This window comes from Saccopteryx bilineata, chromosome 2 (genome assembly GCF_036850765.1).
Source record: "Saccopteryx bilineata isolate mSacBil1 chromosome 2, mSacBil1_pri_phased_curated, whole genome shotgun sequence".
Lineage (NCBI taxonomy): Eukaryota > Metazoa > Chordata > Mammalia > Chiroptera > Emballonuridae > Saccopteryx > Saccopteryx bilineata.
Window position 1 is genome coordinate 374,832,721 of NC_089491.1, and position 19,282 is coordinate 374,852,002.

General features: G+C 51.8%; 1 protein-coding gene across 2 annotated transcripts; it reads right to left on the minus strand.

Moving 5' to 3' along the window:
• Positions 1-8,512: 8,512 nt before the first annotated feature.
• On the minus strand, positions 8,513-11,252 carry LRRC3C (leucine rich repeat containing 3C). 2 transcript variants are annotated; one of them, XM_066255462.1, is made up of 4 exons: positions 10,930-11,252; positions 10,696-10,744; positions 9,831-10,326; positions 8,513-9,614 (listed from the first exon to the last, which is right to left on the minus strand). In XM_066255462.1, exons 1-4 carry the CDS (start codon positions 11,246-11,248, stop codon positions 9,525-9,527), a joined length of 954 nt encoding a protein of 317 aa, XP_066111559.1. In that variant the 5' UTR covers positions 11,249-11,252; the 3' UTR covers positions 8,513-9,524. The 2 variants fall into 2 exon arrangements, with proteins under 2 accessions (XP_066111559.1, XP_066111558.1); XM_066255461.1 differs by having other exon boundaries at positions 8,513-10,326.
• Between the last annotated feature and the right edge of the window lie 8,030 nt (positions 11,253-19,282).

Genomic DNA, 19,282 nt, shown 5'->3' on the forward strand with positions numbered 1-19,282 from the left:
GCACTTAGAATATGCTGTTGTGCAGATGAACATTAAAAAGAGTAAGTAATGTAAATTTGTGATTTCCACATTGGGTGGCTGCCCAGGTGCCCACTTTAGAGAGAACCCTGATTACAAGTGACATTTTAACAACCATTTTGCTGAACTCAACAAAAAACTAGGTATCGGTTCTGCTGAACTGGTGCGAACCGGCTGAATTCCACCACTGGGTTCATCCCCTTGTATATCAAGGCTGCAGGGTCCCACCACAGCACGAATCACCTTCATCTTCTCACCCCAGAAGCCTCTGACCAGCTTGAACTGAAGACAGAAGAGCACTGCCTCCCCCTGGAAGAAATTCTGGTCCAGGATGGTCTCCATCTGCACAGTTGAGAATAAACATCACAGGATGCTTTGCTTTTGGGGAGCCACCAACTTTAGACAGAGGTGGTCTGCAGTAAAAATATAAATTTCAGCCCCTTCTCCCCCCATCTTTGAACTCCACTCATTAGTTCTAGAGTCAAGCAGAAATGGGCATGGATTAGGAATCTGGAGACCTGAGTTTTGTAAAGAGCTCTGCTAGGAGCCTGCAGTGTGGTCCTGGAGAAGTACCTCCCGCTCTCTGGGCCGGAGTGCTCATCTGTGAGTGAGGAGGTGGAAGCTGGGTGAGCTCCCTTAACCCCTCTAGTGGTCAAACTCATTTTACCTTAGTTGTCATTCCTCACCCCTATCTTGGGACGGTCTGACATCTCACCAGCTCTGTCTGTTGAGTAAGAAAGCTTTTCTCCATAGATATAGCAAGCAACTGCTGTTTTTCTCGTTCTGCAGTGGCTAAAGAAAAGGAGATAGTGGGAGAGACAAGAGCATACACTCTCTCCTTCTGATGGGCAGGGGATTGTAATGCAGCTCTGGGAGCTGTAGCTAACATGTGAGTGTACGTGTGTGTGCGTGTGTGTGTGTGTGTGTGTGCGTGTGTGCGTGCGTGTGTATGCGTGCGTGTGTGTGTGTGTGTTGGAGGAGCAGCAGATTCACTCTTTTCACTCCAGGAGAGGATGAAAGAAGGTTCCTGGGAAGATATCTTTCTTTTTATTTTGGGATAAATAGATGAGGAGTAGGTGGGCTTTCCCTTCTAGCCTTTTCCTTGGAGAAGGGGACAACAGGATTTGTTCTCTGATTCACTCTGACTGTAGCTTGGTACTAGAGCCAGCTTCACAGGCTTGCAATCTGTTCAGATACACATGGCCCTACTTTTCGTTTAATGCTATGCTGTTGCCATCGTGAATAATTCTTAATAATGTTTACACAAGGAGCTCTGTATTTTCATCTTGCGCTGGAACTCATAGATTATGTTGCAGGTCCTGCTTGGTACCATTGGGCCTCACCCAGTAGGCCTGTCAATCACCTCAGGGACTGACCCCATTCCTGCTCCCGACCCTCACCACGGAGAGCCCCAGCAGGTAGAAGATACAGGGTTGAATTTGCTAGAAGACTTCTGCAGTCATTCGAGGACTGAGTCTCAGCCCCAGCCCTCAGACTCCTCAGGCTCTTTAAGAACTAGGGCCCAGGCCCTGATCCACTGGCAGAGAGATGGGGAGTGATGGACTAGCTACAGTTAGAAAAAAAGGAGCTCCCTGAGGGAGGGGGAGCAGGTCTCCTCTTTCAGAGTGGATACTCAGGGGACGGGTCTAGTCTCTCCCTGAGCCTTAAGAAGATTCCCTCGAGCGGGCGTGAGGGCTGAAAGCTCAAAGCTCACTGGACATGGAGGTTGGTCACGCCCCATCCAGCCACACCTGGTCCCAGCACGGCCCAGCTCCTCCCTCAGCCGTCTTAAGCTCCGCCTCTCGCTCGCCCTCTCTTATCACCACCTGGGTCCCGCCCCCAGCTCTCTCAGTCTGTCCCTCACTACTTAAACCCCGCCCCCTACTCCCCAACTCCATCCCAGGCGGCCCCGCTCCCCAGCAGTCCTAAGTCCCACCTCTCGCCCCGGCTCAACATTGCAGCCTTTTCCCGAACTTCCTCATCACTCCACCCCCCGGCCCCCCGCAATCCCGCCCACTCCGCCGGGCCCGGCCCCTGGCGCCTCCCGCCCCCTGGCGTCCCGCCCCCACGGAGTCCTCCAGCTCCCGCAGCGTCGACCCTACCCTAGCAGCATCTGTCCTTTCCTTAGTCGGGAGGTCCGCTGTTCCCGGGTTAGGACCTTCAGCGCCAGCAGCTGCTCCACCTCAGCCTTCAGCGCCAGACACCTCGCGTGTTCCCGGGGGCCCGGCTCAGGCCTGGACTGATTTGAGTGCGGCATAATGATGACCAGGACCCTAACCCATCCGCCTCGACATGGCTTCACCCTGAAGGGGGCCTGGAGTCCTATGGCCTCCCTCAAGTATCCCTCCCCAGGGATAGACGATCAGGGCAGGGGCTGGCGTGGGGTCCCCAAGGCGTTCAACTCTACAGAATTTTCTGATGGGCATTGACAGTCCTGCAGAATGGAAAAGGACACACCCCCGTGATGTGAGGAGCCAGACAGAGCATGAGTACTGAGAGCCCCAAGGCAAGAGGCGTCTTTCTGCACGGCGGTTCAGCTCTGGGTGGGTTTAGCATAGCCCTGACTACAACAGCATGGTGGAGGCTGGGGCTTGGGGCTGGGGAGGACACACTTAAAGGGCCTAGAAACCTGTGGCTGGGATCTCAGTCATTACGAAGTCCTGCCAAAGTCTGAGGGACCCCTCTGCATCCCACCCACCATCTCCCTTAGTTTGGGAGAAGGGGTTCTGGAATTGAGTTCCACACTTTACCTGTTTCTTTCCTTTGCCGGAGAAGGGGGGAGTCTTTGTGTCCCCCTTGCCTTCTAAGACTTTGTCCATCCTTTCCCAGCCTCCATGACATTGTGTGGTTGGGAAGGGAAGAAGAGTCCTTCAGCTTCTCTGCCCTTGGAAGGGGAACACTGCTGAGGTTTGGATGGTGAGGGAGTTCTGACCCTTGCCGCTGACCCTGCACCAGGAGCCCTGTGAGTGCAGTTGTGTTGATCTCGGGGGACAGACACACCCCCTTGCTTGTGCCCACATGTCCATCACAGGAAATCTTCCCTGATTGACTCTGCATAATTTGCCCTGACCCAAAAAGTAAGTGAGAATTAAAGGCTAGCCTCAGACGTCAGTTTTACCAGGGAGGCTTGAGGTGTGGGTTTCTTTAAGCATTCTGAAAGAAGATAATAATTGTCCTAGGTGCAGAAGTGAGTATTGTGACTTAGAGAAGATAAACTGGATTTCAGGTACCTGAGGCGCGTGTGTGTGGGCTGGTGGTGGGGACAGGACATTACACTGGGACAGAGGAAGAAGAACCGTGTGAACTGACACCTAGAGCTGGAGACTCCAGGGCCATCCTAACCAAAGGGCCGTCGCGCTCAAGACAGATTGGGCTTGCTCTGCACGGCCCACGGCACAGACCTGGACTCAGGGGAGGAGGGAACAAGGGGGTAGGCCAGGTAGAATGAGCATTTTTCAACAGTTGTCCCACCGTATTTGCTTTTGCACTGATAAAAGGGAAACTTTCTCAAATACAACACTTGCTCCCTGCCCCTGAGAGTGGAAACTCCAAGATTTGACTTTTTTTTTATTTGCAGGTAACTCAGTCATTGTTTTAATATTATGCATTTTGCTAATGCCCAAAGGCCCTTCCTTTTAAGGCAGGAATCACTTATCCAAACAGGGCCGTTCAGAAGACACTAATGGCCCTACTGCAGTGCTTTTTGAGTTCTTGTAAATACTTTTTTCCCCTCCATTGGTTTGAGAGAGAGAGAGAGAGAAAGGGGGAGGGCAGTAGGGAAAGAGAGAGAGAAGCATCAACTTGCCATTCCATTTAGTTGTGCACTCGGTTCCTTCTTGTATGTGCCCTGACCAGGGATTGAACCTGTGACCTTGCTGCTCTGGGATGCAGTGCTCTGTACTGAGCCACCCAGCAAGGATGGACGAGGCTCCATCCACTGAGCCACCTGGCCAGGGCCTTGTAAATACTTTTTTTTTTTTTTGTATTTTTTTTCTGAAGCTGGAAACGGGGAGAGACAGTCAGACTCCCGCATGTGCCCAACTGGGATCCACCCGGCACGTGATGCTCTGCCCACCAGGGGGCGATGCTCTGCCCCTCCGGGGCGTCGCTCTGCCGGGACCAGAGCCACTCTAGCGCCTAGGGCAGAGGCCAAGGAGCCATCCCCAGCGCCCGGGCCATCTTTGCTCCAATGGAGTCTTAGCTGCGGGAGGGGAAGAGAGAGACAGAGAGGAAGGAGGGGGTGGGTGGAGAAGCAAATGGGCGCTTCTCCTATGTGCCCTGACCGGGAATCGAACCCAGGTCCCCTGCACACCAGGCCGACGCTCTACCGCTGAGCCAACCGGCCAGGGCCCTTGTAAATACTTTTAATAACGTCCCTACCTGCTGTCAGTTTGTTTCTAACTGCTCTTACTCTGTAGGTTACATACTTATTGCTACTTCAGATATACTGCTTCTAACTTGTATGCAGGAAACCATAGTCCCAAAATTATTAGAACCCTATGTAAAGTAAGATTTTTAAAAGTTGATTTTACAGAAGAGGGTGTGGAGCGAGAAGTATCAGCTCATAGCTGCTTCACTTTCGTTGTTCATTGATTGCTTGTCGTATGTGCCTTGACTGGGCAAGCTAAGGGTTTGGAACTCGCGACCTCAGCATCCCAGGTCAAAGTTTTATCCATTGTGCCACCACAGGTCAAGCAAGTAAGATTTTAAAAATGAGTAAAATTAATGGGTTCTGAGTAAGTGTTTCTATGATTAAAGTACATAAACCTTAGTGAGCATTTGCTTTAGATGACCCTTCCGGGTTCACAGGGCCTCTGTGCACATCTTGTCACCCTGGTTGTCATCTCTGATCCACTAATCTGTCAGGTCTCCCAGGATGGGCACCATGACATCTTCATCTTTGTGTCTGCAGTGCCTGCCACATAGTAGTAACTCAATAAATGTTTGTTGAATGAACGGGTAGACTTGTGGTGGCATCTGGTTTGTTTGTTTGTTTTGGTGGCATCTGTTTTGCAGCTTGGACACCTAGTTTGACTTTGTTTGCTACATTCCTGGTTTGGGGCAGCATTCCTGCTAGGCAGGCGAGGCTGCTGGTGATGGAGACCCAGAGAGGTGAAGTGAGCCTGTTTCTAGTGGGAACTCTCTTTAACCTAATGGGAAGGCACAGTCCCTTCCCTTGGGATGAGCTGCCTGGGTTGCTCTGGTGCTGATGCTGACCGCCCTCACTCTGTAGCAGAGCTCAGCATTGCACTTGACATGTCTGCACGGGAACCCAAACAGGAAGGGTGGGGCTGTGCCCCACCTGCAGCTCCTTAGCTGCCGCGTTCAGCGCCTCCGTTCTCAGTTTGCTCTCTGTTCACTTCCTTCTGTAATGGATGAGGCTTGGTAGGTGTTTTAGTTTCCAGGTCTGGGGTATGTCTGGGTCTCACTAGGTTCAGAGCTCCTCAAAAGGAAGTGGCCTGTTTCTTAGCTTGGGAATTCCCTGAGAGGTAGGTTCATATCACTTCCCCTTTGACTTGGGGGTTTCCTGAGGGCTCCTTCAGTCCTGGCTACTTCATAGGGCAGGGAGCAGCTAGTGGTACAAGGGCTGAGCAAAGGACTTCTTTCTTCCCACCTTTGCACACAGCCTGCTAGCTGCAGGATGCCGCGTGGGGAGGACAAGCCAGGGCCTGCTTTGGGCCTCCGGGGCCCTTGCCTCAGAGTTGGACCAGGCATGTGGCTGGGCTCTCTGGGCACCTGACAGCTTTCTTCCTGGCTCCAGCACATCTTGGTGGGAGCCCACTCTTCCTCTATTTGTACCAGGCAGATGGGCCGTAAGCAGGCAGCGGGAATGAGGCCATGCAGCTGCCTCGCCAGGGCCCGGGAGGCATCTCGGAACATGGATCCTATGATCCTGGGTCCTTGGCACAGGAATGGATGGGAGTGAAACCAGTTATGCCACCCCTTCCTGCCTGCCCAGTGGACAAGGACAACCCGCAGGCCATGGTGCTGAGGGAAGGGCTTAGGGGTTCAGTGACTGTTGTTCCAGGCGGGAGTGTCCCTGAGTCTGTGGAGGCCCCCGTCTGTCCAGTCACCTGTGATGGGCTGAGCTGGAGCGACAGCTGCTGAAGCCCCTCTCCCACTAAGTTCTGACTCAGAGACCTCAGCTGGCTGGGGTAAAGGGGTCTCTCCCTGGAACTGGGAGCCAATGAAGCTTCTCCCCTGCTACCTTCCGCACCCCCACTTACTCTCCCTCTTCCTTCCCTCATGTCCTTGCTCCAGAGAGGGAAAGGAGTTAGAGCCAAAAGGGGCCCGGGGATAGCTGGTGGGGTGTTTATTATCCAGTGCTCTGGGACCCCTCCTGATCAGGGAGGGTTCCAGGCAATGCTCCCTCGCTGGATCCCGTCCCATCCTGAGCTCATCTCTGAAATTTGGAGATGTGTCAGGGTAGGGGAGCTAACTCTCTGCGAACTCTACAGCAGGGGTCGGGAACCTATGGCCCGCGAGCCAGATGTGGCTCTTTTGATGGCTGCATCTGGCTCACAGACAAATCTTTAATTAAAAAAATAATAACATTAAAAATATAAAACATTCTCATGTATTACAATCCATTCATTTTCTACCGCTCATGTTTATGGTTGCGGGATGGCTGGAGCCAATCACAGCTGTCCTCTGGGACAACACCAAATTTTTATTGGATAATGCCAATGTACATGGGTCTCACGGAATTACATTTTAAAATATGTAGCGTTCATGCCTCTCTCAGCCAAAAAGTTTCCCGACCCCTGCTCTAAAGGCTTGGTCTCTGCCACCGAGGATGACAGGGAGTCGAATGAGGCTTCTGGAATGGGAACCAAAGGTAGAGACACAGGGCCCCACCTGTTCCCTACCCTTCCACCCCCATAGATCGACACAGTCTGCTTCCCAGAACCCAGGGAGATGTGGCCCAGCCTGATTCCGGTAGGGGGCTGGTGAGCAGAGTGGGGCAGACTCTGAGAGCGGCAGGGGAGGGCCTGATGGAGGGTTTGATGGGGATGGGCCCGGATTCCCAGGCCCAGGCCAGGGTGTGACTGGGATGGACAGTCGAAGCTGCAGCCTGAACCCTTCTCACACCCTCGTGCCTTCCCTCATCCCCGAACATCCCCGAAAATGGGGAGATCCATGTCTCCTGAGAAAAGAAGATGGGTGGGGTGTCCCAGGTTTTTCTAACATGAGTCAAATTGAGGCTTCCTTGATGATATGAGAGCTCAGCCTTGGCTTGGTGGGAAGAGCCTCCGGAATGGAGAGAGAAGGGGGAAGGGGGCTGGCAAGGAGACAGGAATGTCAAGAGGGGTCAGAGGGGACTAGGGGAGGTGATGGATTGCTGCTCCTTCAGTGGCCGCCCAGTCTGCCCCAGACTCCGCCCCAAGCTGAGCGGTACCGTGGGTCAGTGGTTCTTATCTCCAGTTTCTGCTGGGGCTCCTACAAGCTGTCTCAGAGCGGCTATTTCCTCCTTGGAGGCCATACAGGTGGACCACTCTGCATCAGGGCAAGGGACAGGATATGGTGACTGCTTTGGGTCCCTTGAGAAGCTTGTTTGGTGATAGGGATATTTCCTATACCCCCTGCTTCAGCGAGCTAGGTCTCCACCCTCTTACCCTCCACCCCCCGAATTCTTTCGTTAACTTTGAGCACATCTAGTTTCTCCTGCTCCCTGCTCAGACTCCCACTGAGAGAAAAGAAGATTGCAAGAAGGTAATGGCTCCCTCTCCTTTTGCTTCCTATGCCCCCTCCAGCGGGCTGGAGACTGCCAGCTGATGACTCATGCCCAGACCTTGCCCTCTCCCCTCCTCCCTCCGGGTCCCCTCCATTCCCCATTCTCCCAGTTTGTCATCATTAATTCATAGGCCCTGGCACTACTAGCAGATAGACTCTAGTGTCAGGGGCTGAGTGTCTAGTGACAAGCAGGAGGGGAGAGTGGAGTTGGCATTCAGCCCAGCAGGAGTACCCACCACCAAAGTGGTGGTGGTGGTAAAGGTCTCAATACCCTCCCCCTCCTCACAGCTAGGCCACATATGTCCAAGAAAGCGAACAATAAGAAAAAGGTCAGCCTGACCAGGCAGTGGCGCAGTGGATAGAGCATTGGACTGGGATACAGAGGACCCAGGTTCAAAACCCCGAGGTTGCCGGCTGGAGCACGGGCTCACCAGCTTGAGTGCAGGGTCGCTGGCTTGAGCATGGGATCATAGTCATGACCCCATGGTCTCTGGTTTGAAGCCCAAGGTCGCTGGTTTGAGCAAGGGGTCACTTCTCTGCTGTAGCCACCCTCCGGTCAAGGCACATATGAGAAAGCAATCACTGAACAACTAAAGAGCTGCAACAAAGAATCGATGCTTCTCATCTCTCTCCCCTCCTGTCTGTCTGTCCCTACCTGTCCCTCTCTCTGACTCTGTCAAAAAAAAAAAAAAAAAAAAAAAAAAAAAAAAAGAAAGAAAGAAAGGAAGAAAGATCAAGGGCATTAATAAAAGTGACTTTATTGAGTTGTTCTGGAGTGATGTTCCTAGTCCTCCCCCACCCTCTGTCCCCAGCTTTCCAGTGAATGACTCATCTCCAGCTCAGGCATAGAGGAGACTGACCGCTTTACCCCCAAGGGAAAGAGTTCAGGAAACCCTTCAGTGTAAAAAAGAGAGAGAAGAAAGATAGGGAGTCTCTAGAAAAAGAAGCAGGGGGCTCTAAACCAGGGATTCCCCAGAAGAAGGCCCAGGGAGAGGAACCTGGGCCCAAGGAGAGGCAGAAGTGCGGCGGTAGAGATGCGAGCGGTAGAGAGGGAGGAGCTTCTTGGTAGAGCTGAGAAAGAGGAGGAGCTTCTCGGTAGAGATGCGAGCGGTAGAGAGGGAGGAGCTTCTCGTAGAGGTGAGAAAGAGGAGGAGCCTACAGGGTCCCTCTCAATCTGCCCCCCACTTTCTGACCTCGCCTCCAGCGTGGTCCCACCCTCCCTCTGCCCCTCTTTGCACCCTCTACTGCAGCCCCAAGGTAGGTCTTGTGCTGCCCAGACCTTCCAAGTTGTTTCACATCTTCTTTGCCTTTGTCCACCACCTTTCAGCTAGGGTCCTCCCTCTTCTGCCCAAAGCCCTGCTCATTCTTGGAGAATTGAAGAGTCAGTTCAAACATCCGTACAGCAAAGCCTTTGGGATCAGCTCTGCCAGGCAAAGGCTCCCTGCTCTGTGTGTCCACAGCAGTCTGCTCCTTCTCTGAGTTGGCACACATGTCACCTACATTCTCTGTTCTGTCGTTCCCCCACCACTGTGGACTTGGGAGCTTGGAGTCTTGCACGATCTGGCACCAGAAATGGACTCCCAAAACTCCAGGCACCAATGATGGTGTAGGTTGAAAGAGAGAGACCGGGAGTTTAGGGGAGACGAAGGAGGAAGGGGAGTGGAATTTGAGGGATGGGATGGGGCTGCAGAGGAAGCAGAGGGGGTCAGAAGAAAAAAGAAGACACAGGGAAAGAATGTGGGGAGTGAGGCCAGCGGAGTTGGCTTTGGTCATTAGACCATGGTGCTGAGGGTCGAGGAATCCTCTGAGCGGGCAGGCAGCGTGGGGGCTCTCTTGAAGGGACGTCGGGTCTCATCCCGATTCTGCCACACATAGTGGACCAGATAAGCAACCACCAGCGCCAACCAGCCCCCCATAGTGACCAGCAGGGCCACGTCTGTGCTCCGCCGGGCCCCGCCCCGCCCCGCCCCACACAGCTCTTCCTCCCCTGCCAGCAGCAGAAACTCCTGCCCCACGAGGTCTGGTCGGGCTCCCGGGCCACACACGATGCCTGTCCCAGTGCCCGGTGCCAGCCTCACCTGTCTGAGAACCTCCTGGAGGGCACAGTCACAGCGCCACGGGTTGGCAGACAGGTTCACTTGGATCTGCAGCCCCACGAAAGCCTCCACGGGCAGCGAAGCCAGCTGGTTGGCAGAGAGGTCGAGGTGCCTCAGAGTGCCCGCCAGGCCCTGGAAAGCAGCCCCTGAGAGGTGGGCAAGGACATTATGGGACAGATCCAGCTCCTCCAGAACAAGCAGGTGCTGGAAGGCACCAGCTGGCACTGATGCCAGCTGGTTGGCATCCAGGTAGAGCTTGCGGGTATCGTTGGGGATGCCAGTGGGCACGGCACTCAGGCCTGCCTGGCTGCAGCGGAAGGTCCGCTCACCAGCTTCCTCTGCCATGTAGCAGCCCTGGGGAGGTACCCGGGGGCTGGGCATGGTACCCCCTGTGCCCATCACCAGCAACAGGGACAGGAAGTGACTGGCCGGTGGGAGCATGGCCACAGATCGGCATAGTCCTGGAATGGAGCAGGATCTGGGGAAGAGAAAGTCCCATAAAGGAAGAGTGAGTCAAGAGAATTCCATTCCGCACTGCCGCATCTCTTTTCCTGAGGTCTCTCTGTGGGGTCTCTGGATTGGGGACTCTTTTTTGGGGGATCTGTCAGGCCTGGGAGACATTTTTCCTTCCTCTTTGGGGTTTAGGGCTCCTCATTCAGGGCCTTTGGGTAAAAAAGATCCTCTGGGCCTGAGATTCTTCTAGGGTCTCTGATTCTGGGGAGCTATTCTATGAAGTCTCTTGGTCCAAGGCCCTGCTGTCATTCTGGGTCTGGGGACTTTTAAGTTTCTGTTTCTGCCTATGTATTGATTTTCCTCATTGGAATAAAGTCTTTTCCCACCAACCTACCTGTGTGGCTGCCAGGTGGGCCAGGTAGGTGCCAGAGGGCCAGCTGGCACTAGTGTGAAGAAGACAAAGAGAACAGATCAGTAATGGGACTTCAGGGCACCCAGCTCCGCCGGGTGACTGAGGCCCTACCACGGTGCCCACCCACTCCGTTTCCTTGAGCACCCACCCCTCATCCTGCCCCAGCTTTGCCTTCTCTACCCCACCCTTCCCTCCCTCCTCCTTTCAGCCTCTCACCCCTGTTGGTGGGAGATCCTTCTCCTGGGTTGCTCTCTCCCCGGAAGTAGCCTCCCTGCGGCTCTGCTCTGGAGACCCGCTTCCTCCTCCGGAAGCCCGGCTTGCTCAGAGCTGCTAGAAGTTGGGGGCTGGGGCCCAAGAATATTGAGTTTCCTGGCATGTGACTCTGGGCCCCAGGTATCAGATACCTGAGCCATGGCCTGTCCAGACGGTGCCAGGAGAGGGCAGATCCTGGACCCTGATGAACTCTGCCTGGGGAGACCAGGCGCCAATTCCATTCCCGGCTTCCGGCTCTCCTCCCACGGCCTGCTGTTGTCATCTTCCACTCCTCCTCTCTTATCTGGGGAGAAGATTCTTCCTTCCAGAACTTTCATCCTTGCCCAGAGCCTGGCCTAGCAGAACAATCCTTGCTTGGCAGGCCTGTGGGGAAGAACTGGGTGGGTCCCTCTCACATCCACTGCCTCCAGCACCTGGCCCCTCCCAACCCCATTCCTCCCCTCATTCTCCTCTGCTGTTTGCTGAGCCCTGTGGCTCCCATTCTCCTGGTGAGCAAACTTGTCTTTCTCTGGACGACTTCCTCTCCTGGCTCCTCACAGGGTGCCCAGCCCTCTTGCCTGGCAGGGAGCACTGTGGTTCGATTTTAGTTTGTTCTCTGCACTGTTGGTAGATGGCCCCTCTAGGAGTTGTTAGTTCTTCAAGGTGCCTAATGTCTGATATGGTTGCCTCAAGTTCTCCTGCTGATTTTATGCTCTGAACTGGAGCTGACTCAGGTTCCTTCAGTTTGCTGGGGCCCTGGGCTCCCGAGTTGGTACTTTCGACTCTCCTTCATGCCTGAGAGACGAGGAGGGCTGGAACCGTATTCCTCAGGGCCCCTTGATCCCTCCCGTCATTTGCAGCCCAAGCCCCCACCTTACACCACCCTCTCCTAATGTTCACTGGGTAGTGGAAGAACGGGCTGTCACAGGGACTTGCCCAGAGGAGGCTGAGCTCATATGCTGTGGAGACCTCTCTGAGAAGGAAAATCTTGCTAGATTTTGTAAGAGACTATGGATGATCAGGATCAGACACAGTGGCAGGGCCCAGTGCAAAATGAAAGTGTGGAGCCCCTGGTGCAGAGACGGTTGTAAGAATCAAGGTAGCGACAGTGGATGGTAAAAATGGTAAAAACAAGCGCAGGGCCCTTCTGAGCACAGGTCACATGCCCACGAAGCTGGCCCTGTGTCGGTGACCTTTGAATAAGCAGTTTCAGAAGTATAATGGGGGCCAGGTTCAGATGGTAGGATACCGGATGATGTCATCCTCTGGGGATGTATTGGCCACTGACTCATTCTTGTGACATCAATAGGGCATTTCTCACACTCATATTTGCCCAAGAAATCAGGTAAGACACATTTTCTATACTTGGGCAGGAGAAGCAAACATTTGTCTGTGAGTTGCTTTGTCTGTGAGCTACTGTGCTATTGAATAAATACACTGCTCACAAAAATTAGGGGATATTTTATCCCTTCATATTAATTTTGAAATATCCCCTAATTTCTGTGAGCAGTACACTTCAGTGTCCATTTCGGGATTGTAGCTGCATGTGGAACAGAAAGCGTGTGAAATGCTAGCCCTCCCACTTCCCCTAGATCACCCTGGGTGTGGCGGGGGGTTGGGGTGGGCAGAGATCAGCTAAGGCACAAGAGTTGAGCCTGGCTGTTGATGGAGAGGTTTGCCTCCCCTTCAGACTAAAGTGGCTGCCAGGAAAGAGTGGGACCGAGGTGCCCAGCACAGCAGCTGCAGGAGAAGCAGTGGTCTGTGCACGTAGGAGAGGCCATCTGGAATACAGATGTGTTTAACTGAGGATGGCTAAGAACAGTGCAGAGAGAAAAGGGAGACCTCGGAGGAAGGAGGAACCACACTTAGGGTGGTGCACAGTACAGGCTGAGGGTTGACAAGATTGCAACAGAAATTCTTCTCTGCCATTCATTCATTCATTCATTCATTCAGTGAGGATATCCTACGAGCCCCATGTTTCAAGCACTGTGCTTGTCGAAGGGGATACAGACACTGTTCTTAAGGTCCTGGATCTATAGCTGTGGTTAACCCAGCCTGCATATTAGAATCACTTGGGGTTTTCAAAATTTAGTTATGCCTGGGCTTCACCTGGAACAATTAAATTAAAATCTCTATGAATAAGGTCTAGGTACTAGTATTTTTCAGAAGCTCTCCCTTATTTCTAATGTGCAGCCTGAGTTGAGAACTGCCTGTCTCAGGTGGAGACGTGTCTCCACAAAGCCCTGGTGTGATCTCCGCTGTACCTGACACGTGTACAGAAGCTCTGAAGCTCAGAGAGAGTAAGTAACGGTGGCAGGATGTGCTGCCTGTCACTTGGTATTGTAGGGAGGCAACAGTTTACCCCTACCCTTTTAGGGCTTTTCAGCTAGGCCTGAGAATTAAACTGGCACAAGGCAGATTAGCAGGTGAAAAGCATACCTATTTATATATAAATTTTATGTGACATGGGAGCCCTCATAAGGAAATGAAGACCCAAAGAAGTGGCAACACATAAATACTTTTGGCTTAGGCTGAATAAAAAGAGGCAATTGTGGAAAAGTAGCTAAAATATATGAGGAGGATAGAGGAAGATTAGAATTATTTTAACAAGGTCTCTCAGCTTTGACTCCCCATTGGAGAATGTGTCTTTTCTCCCAGTACAGGGAGAACATCTTTCACGTGGCAGTTTCTGTCTCCTGTTGTCTTTTCAAAATGTGTTTATTGATTTTGGAGAGAGAGGAAGGAAGAGAGAGAGAGACAGAAACATCAATCTGTTCCTGTAGGTATCCTGACCGAGGATCGAACCAGCAGTCTTTACATATCAGGACAACACTTGAAACAACTGAACTATCGGCCCAGGCATGTCCTGTTTTCTGGAAGAAAATAGGAGATAGGAATGCCCTTCTGGTGTCTGTCACTTTTAAATGTGTCTTTAGCTCAATATAATCCTTATGCCTAAGTGGCATGTTTTGGGATGGCCTATTCTGTCACCCTTCAGTTTCCATTCCTTACCTTGGTGACACACACTGATTTGGGGGTAGCAATGTACTCAGTCCCTCATGACAGATCCTGATTGGTCCTTTCAGCTTATTAGCGATCCTGTGGCTCATTTTTCCCAGCCACCGTTGCAGCTGAAGGTGTCCCAATTCTGACAATAATATCTAAATGGAAGTCTGCTGAAGAGGTTTCTGGCACAGTCTTTGATTCATTCATAAAAGAAGATGCGCCGGGCCCTTCTCTTCTCCCTACAGATTTCTCCCTGCTTTGGACACGAAGGGTCAACTATAGCTATCTGTGAGCACGGGGCAATAAAACAGAAAGGAAAGGTCAAGAACACCATGAAGACATTGGGCTGGATATCACTGAACCACTCAACCGACTCCAGCCCCACCTGCCTCTGGGCTCTTTCAACATAAACCCTGCTTCCGTGCTGCTCCACTTGGCTGCAATTAGAATATGGAAGGATTTGCAAACTACCAATATCTGGGTCTACCACAGAGATTCTGATTAAATTAATTTGGCATGTTTCTTGGGGTGGACTTTTAAAACCCCCTTGGGTGACTGTAATAGCACTCTGGGGTCAGAATCTTTGCTCATGTTTTCTGTTGCTTTCAGATGAGATCATTCTTATCCGCTAAGATGAACTTTTCCAGAATAACAGAGAAGGCTTTGCCAAGGAGTGACATTTGAGCTGGGTCCTTTAGGCTGGGTTCATCAGCTGGAAGAGTAGAGTATGTCTGAGAGCACGGGAGCGCAAGAAACCTTGGCTTCTTGTAGAGTGGAAGGGGTGGTGGCAAAGGCAACAGTTAAACTGGAAGGGGACCAGATCCTTGTGGCCTTGTATACCATGGAAGAATTGGGATTTGGTTTATTAGCTGATGAATGGAAGGGTTTTAAAATTAGCTTTGGTATTTGGATCACTTTGCTGGCTGTGTGAAGTATGTATTGGTGGAAGAAAGACCAATTACAACAATAGGCCGGGTAGGACTATTGGAAGCTATGCTGTGGGACTGAAGCCCCCATGAATTGGGTGTTCTCTTCTTTGCCATGGCCTGTGGGATGTTATGAAATCTCATGCACCAGACTCAAGACATCAGAGATGCGTGCCACGGGGTACACCCTTCCCCAAATCCCCTTGGGCCTTTGGTTCCTTGGGCCTCATGGTCTCTGAGATCCCTTGCAGCCTGATGTTCAATGAGTGTATGATGGTAGGTCAGGGAGGCATAGCAGGGCCTAGCTCCCAAGTTCAGGGCCCAGGAAAGGGGGTCCCTCAAGTCCCCATGCTGGTGGACTGAATCACAGCTTCTCCCTTCAAGGGCAGTAATTCCTTGCCACAAAGGGGTGACTTCGAAGAAAGAAATTCAGCAGGCCTCCAGGCCCCTGCCTGTCCGATGTTGGAAGCTCCCAGGTCCAGTCTGGACAGGGGAGGATAATTGAAAGGAAAGGAGGAGGGTTAGCTACTCTACCTATCATGTCCGCCAAGGATGCGCCTAATGCCAGTGCCTGGGCATTTAGGCAGGAGGGCAGCAAAGGCCTCTGTTATTCTTGCTCCTTCTGGAAAACTGCAAAGCGTATATATATATACCTCATGCTTCCATTCTTGGATGTACTCTCTCAGTTGTTCACTGCATACTTCCTGGGCCTTTTAGGCATTAGGGATGCAGAGAGAAGTAAATCATCCCCCAGACAAGGGGGAAGATAGACCTGTGCACAAGTACGCCCACCTGATAGCCTAGGGGAGGCTCTAGCTGAGGTGTCAGCAGGGGTCAGAGGAGCAGGGAGGATCAAACAGTGGACTCTGCCTGGACAGTTGGGGAAAGCTTCTCTGAGACGAGAGCAGAAAGAGCAAGGTGTGTTCTGAGAGTGGGGCGGCTCAGTGGGGCTGTATCTGGGGTGTGTGGGTGAGTACCCTTGTTTAGCTAACATTTACTGAGAATCCACTGTGTGCAGGAAATGCAACTGTGAGTAAGACATGGAGCAAGTGCCCTGTCAGGGAAAGTGGATGCATAGTAGAGAACTTAAATACAGCACCTTCAGGCAGAAGAGAAGTCTTTTCTTTTTCTTTTTTTTTTCTTTTTTTTAAGAAAGAGAGAGACAGACAAGAAAGGAGAGAGATGCAAAGCATCAACTTGTAGTTGCAACACTTTAGTTGTTCATTGATTGCTTTCTTGTATGTGCCTTGACTGGGGGGTGGGGGTGGGGCTCCAGCTTAGCCAATGACCCCTTGCTCAAGCCATTGACCTTGGGATCAAGCCAGCAACCTTGGGCTTCAAGCCAGCGACTTTGGAGTCATGTCTATGACCCCATGCTCAAGCCAGCGACCCTGCGCTAGCCAGCGACCCTGCGCTCAAGCCAGTGACCTCAGGGTTTCGAACCTGGGTCCTCAGCGTCCCAGGCCGATGCTCTATCCACTGCGCCACCACCTGATCAGGCAGGAGAGAAGTTTTTTAAAGCATCTATGGAAAGGTACAGGACACACGGGACAGGAGAGCCGCCAGGAATGAGTTTTGGGGAGAAATGCTACTTCTTAGCTGTGTGACCGTGAGCAAAATACTTAAACTCTCTGTACTGCAGTTTTCTCATTTGTAAAGTGAGGATAATAAAAACACCTACTTCACAGGGCTGTCTGAAAGATTAATAGGGTTTATACATGTAAAGCTCAGTACCTGGAACACAGCAAACACTAACTATGGTTGCCGTAGTTGTTACTGAAGGAGGAGCTGGCTCAGGCAGGGGAAGACGTCCTGCTGGGGCCACCCAGAATTCCTAGAGAGGCAGGCTCTACTCCGGGTAGTAACACCACCAGAAGGGCACCAGGGATCTTTTCTGAAAGCTGCTGTTTTTATATGCCTTACCCCTTTGATCTGTAATAGTAAGGTTTCTAAACTGCCTTTTTCCCCCCATGGGAGAAATATCAATTATCCATATCAAAAAGAATGCAGATTGCGGGCTTCCTAAAGAAGAGCCCTGCTCTCCATCCCCAGGGGGAGGTCTGGTTCTCAGGCTTCAGCGCTGGCCCTGGAGGCCCTGGCCAACTCAGCCCTTTCCCTCTGCAGCCCAAAATAGCCAACCACAGGCTGGGAGAAGGGAGTAGATGGAGTGCCGGCTGGCAACGCTGCCAGCCCCGCACCTCTCCGGTTTCCCACCAGCTCAGTAGCTTTCACTCAGCGCTTGTCTGCTCAGCATCACGGTCCCCTCTCCCTCTCTGCCACACGTGCTTTGGTGCCCCTGCCCCCAAGCAAAAGCACAACTGCCAACAAAATAAAGTTCTTTTTTCTCCTGTGCATTGGCTCTGGGAGTGACCTCAGCAGCTCCCCCCCCCCCCCCCCGGAAGGAACAAGGGGCAGAGGGGAGCGCGAGAAAACCGGTGGGGGGAGTAGGAGGGCGTAGTAAGAGTGGAGGGGTACCATTCTTTCTTCCAGAGGTCAAGGGAAGGGGCTCCGTTTCTTACACCCCACCTCCTCACTTCCCACCGCTGCCATCAGCCTGGAATGTGTTCCCAGTTTATCTCCCGCCCATGTTTGCTATCTCTGCCCACACGGGTGTTCTCTATGGCAAGCAGAGGCGTGGCCACCCCGCCAGATGGAAACACCCCAAGGCTGGGGAACGCAGCCGCCTCAGCGGGAGGGACGGAGGCACGTGCAAAGGGCAGCTAGAGCCTGTGAAGGCAGTTCCCTCTGTTTTCAAAACACAAATACATTTCATAAAAAATCTAAAGCTAGGCCCTGGCCGGTTGGCTCAGTGGTAGAGCGTCGGCCTGGAGTGCAGGAGTCCCAGGTTCGATTCCCAGCCAGGGCACACAGGAGAGGCGCCCATCTGCTTCTCCACCCCTCCCCCTCTCCTTCCTCTCCATCTCTCTCTTCCCCTCCGGCAGCCAAGGCTCCATTGGAGCAAAGAGGGCCCGGGCACTGAGGATGGCTCTATGGCCTCTGCCTCAGGCACTAGAATGGCCCTGGTTTCAACAGAGCAACGCCCCAGATGGGCAGAGCATCGCCCCCTGGTGGGCGTGCCGGGTGGATCCTGGTGGGGCGCATGCGGAAGTCTGTCTGACTGCCTTCCCGTTTCCAGCTTCAGAAAAATACAAAAAAACCCACAAAAAACAAAACGAAAAATCTAAAGCTAATACTCTCACATTACACAAGGTTTAAAACTGGAGAATGAAAAAGATCACCCCAGATCCCTCCATCCTAACATCTTTTTATTTTGTTGAATTTCCATAGCCTAGTAAAGTAGATGTTCAGATATCATTTAAATTTGGAATGAGTTAATCCAAGGTCACACAGACAGAGCACCTACTATATGCCAGAAATTAAGTGCTTCACTTTTGTTGACTCATTTCATTTTCTCCATTTGGAAAGGAGGTAACCTGGCACAGAGAGGTTCAGTGACTTCACCTTAGGGCAAACAGCTGGTAACTACAAGAGCTGGGAGTTGAACTCTGGCAGTTTGGTGCCAGGATCTCACCAAGCACTTTATTTTTTAAATTCATAATTGTTAATGCGTATGAGGCATACAAAAACTTATTAGGGAAAATTTTAAGCATAAAAATGTAGGAAAAATAATATAACTAATAATATAAGCAATCTCACATTCCATCTTCCAGGTTTTTTTTTTTTTGTTTTTTTTTTAACAGGGACAAAGAGAAAGTCAGAGAGAGGGATAGATAAGGACAGACAGACAGGAACAAAGAGAGATGAGAAGCATCAATCATTAGTTTTTCATTGTGACCACGGGCCTTCAGCAGACTGTGTAACCCCTTGCTCAAGCCAGTGACCTTCGGTCCAAGCTGGTGAGCTTTTTGTTCAAGCCAAATGAGCCTGTGCTCAAGCTGGCGACCTCGGGGTCTCAAACCTGGGTCCTTCCGCATCCCAGTCCAACGCTCTAGCCACTGTGCCACCGCCTGGTCAGGCCCATCTCCCAGTTTTAATAATCATCACCTCATGGACCATATTTTTTCTTTTATTCCCCCACGTCGTTGGTTCAGATTATTTTGAAGCAAATCTAGCCATCATGTTATTTCATCCACATATATTTTAGTATATATCTCCAAAAGATAAAGAGGATTTTTTTTGAGAGAGAGGCAAGGAGAGAGAGAGAGAGAGAGAGAGAGAGAGAGAGGAACATTAAGCTGCTCCTTTACGTGCCCCAACAAGGGAATCAGAGAATCGAACCAAGAACCTCTGAGTTCCAGGGCCACACTCCAACCAACAGAGCTATCTGGCCAGAGCTTAATTTTTATTTGTTTATTTAATAGAGACAGAGAGAGAAAGGGAGAAAGGGGAATGGGAACAGAAGCATTCATTTGTTGTTCCACTTT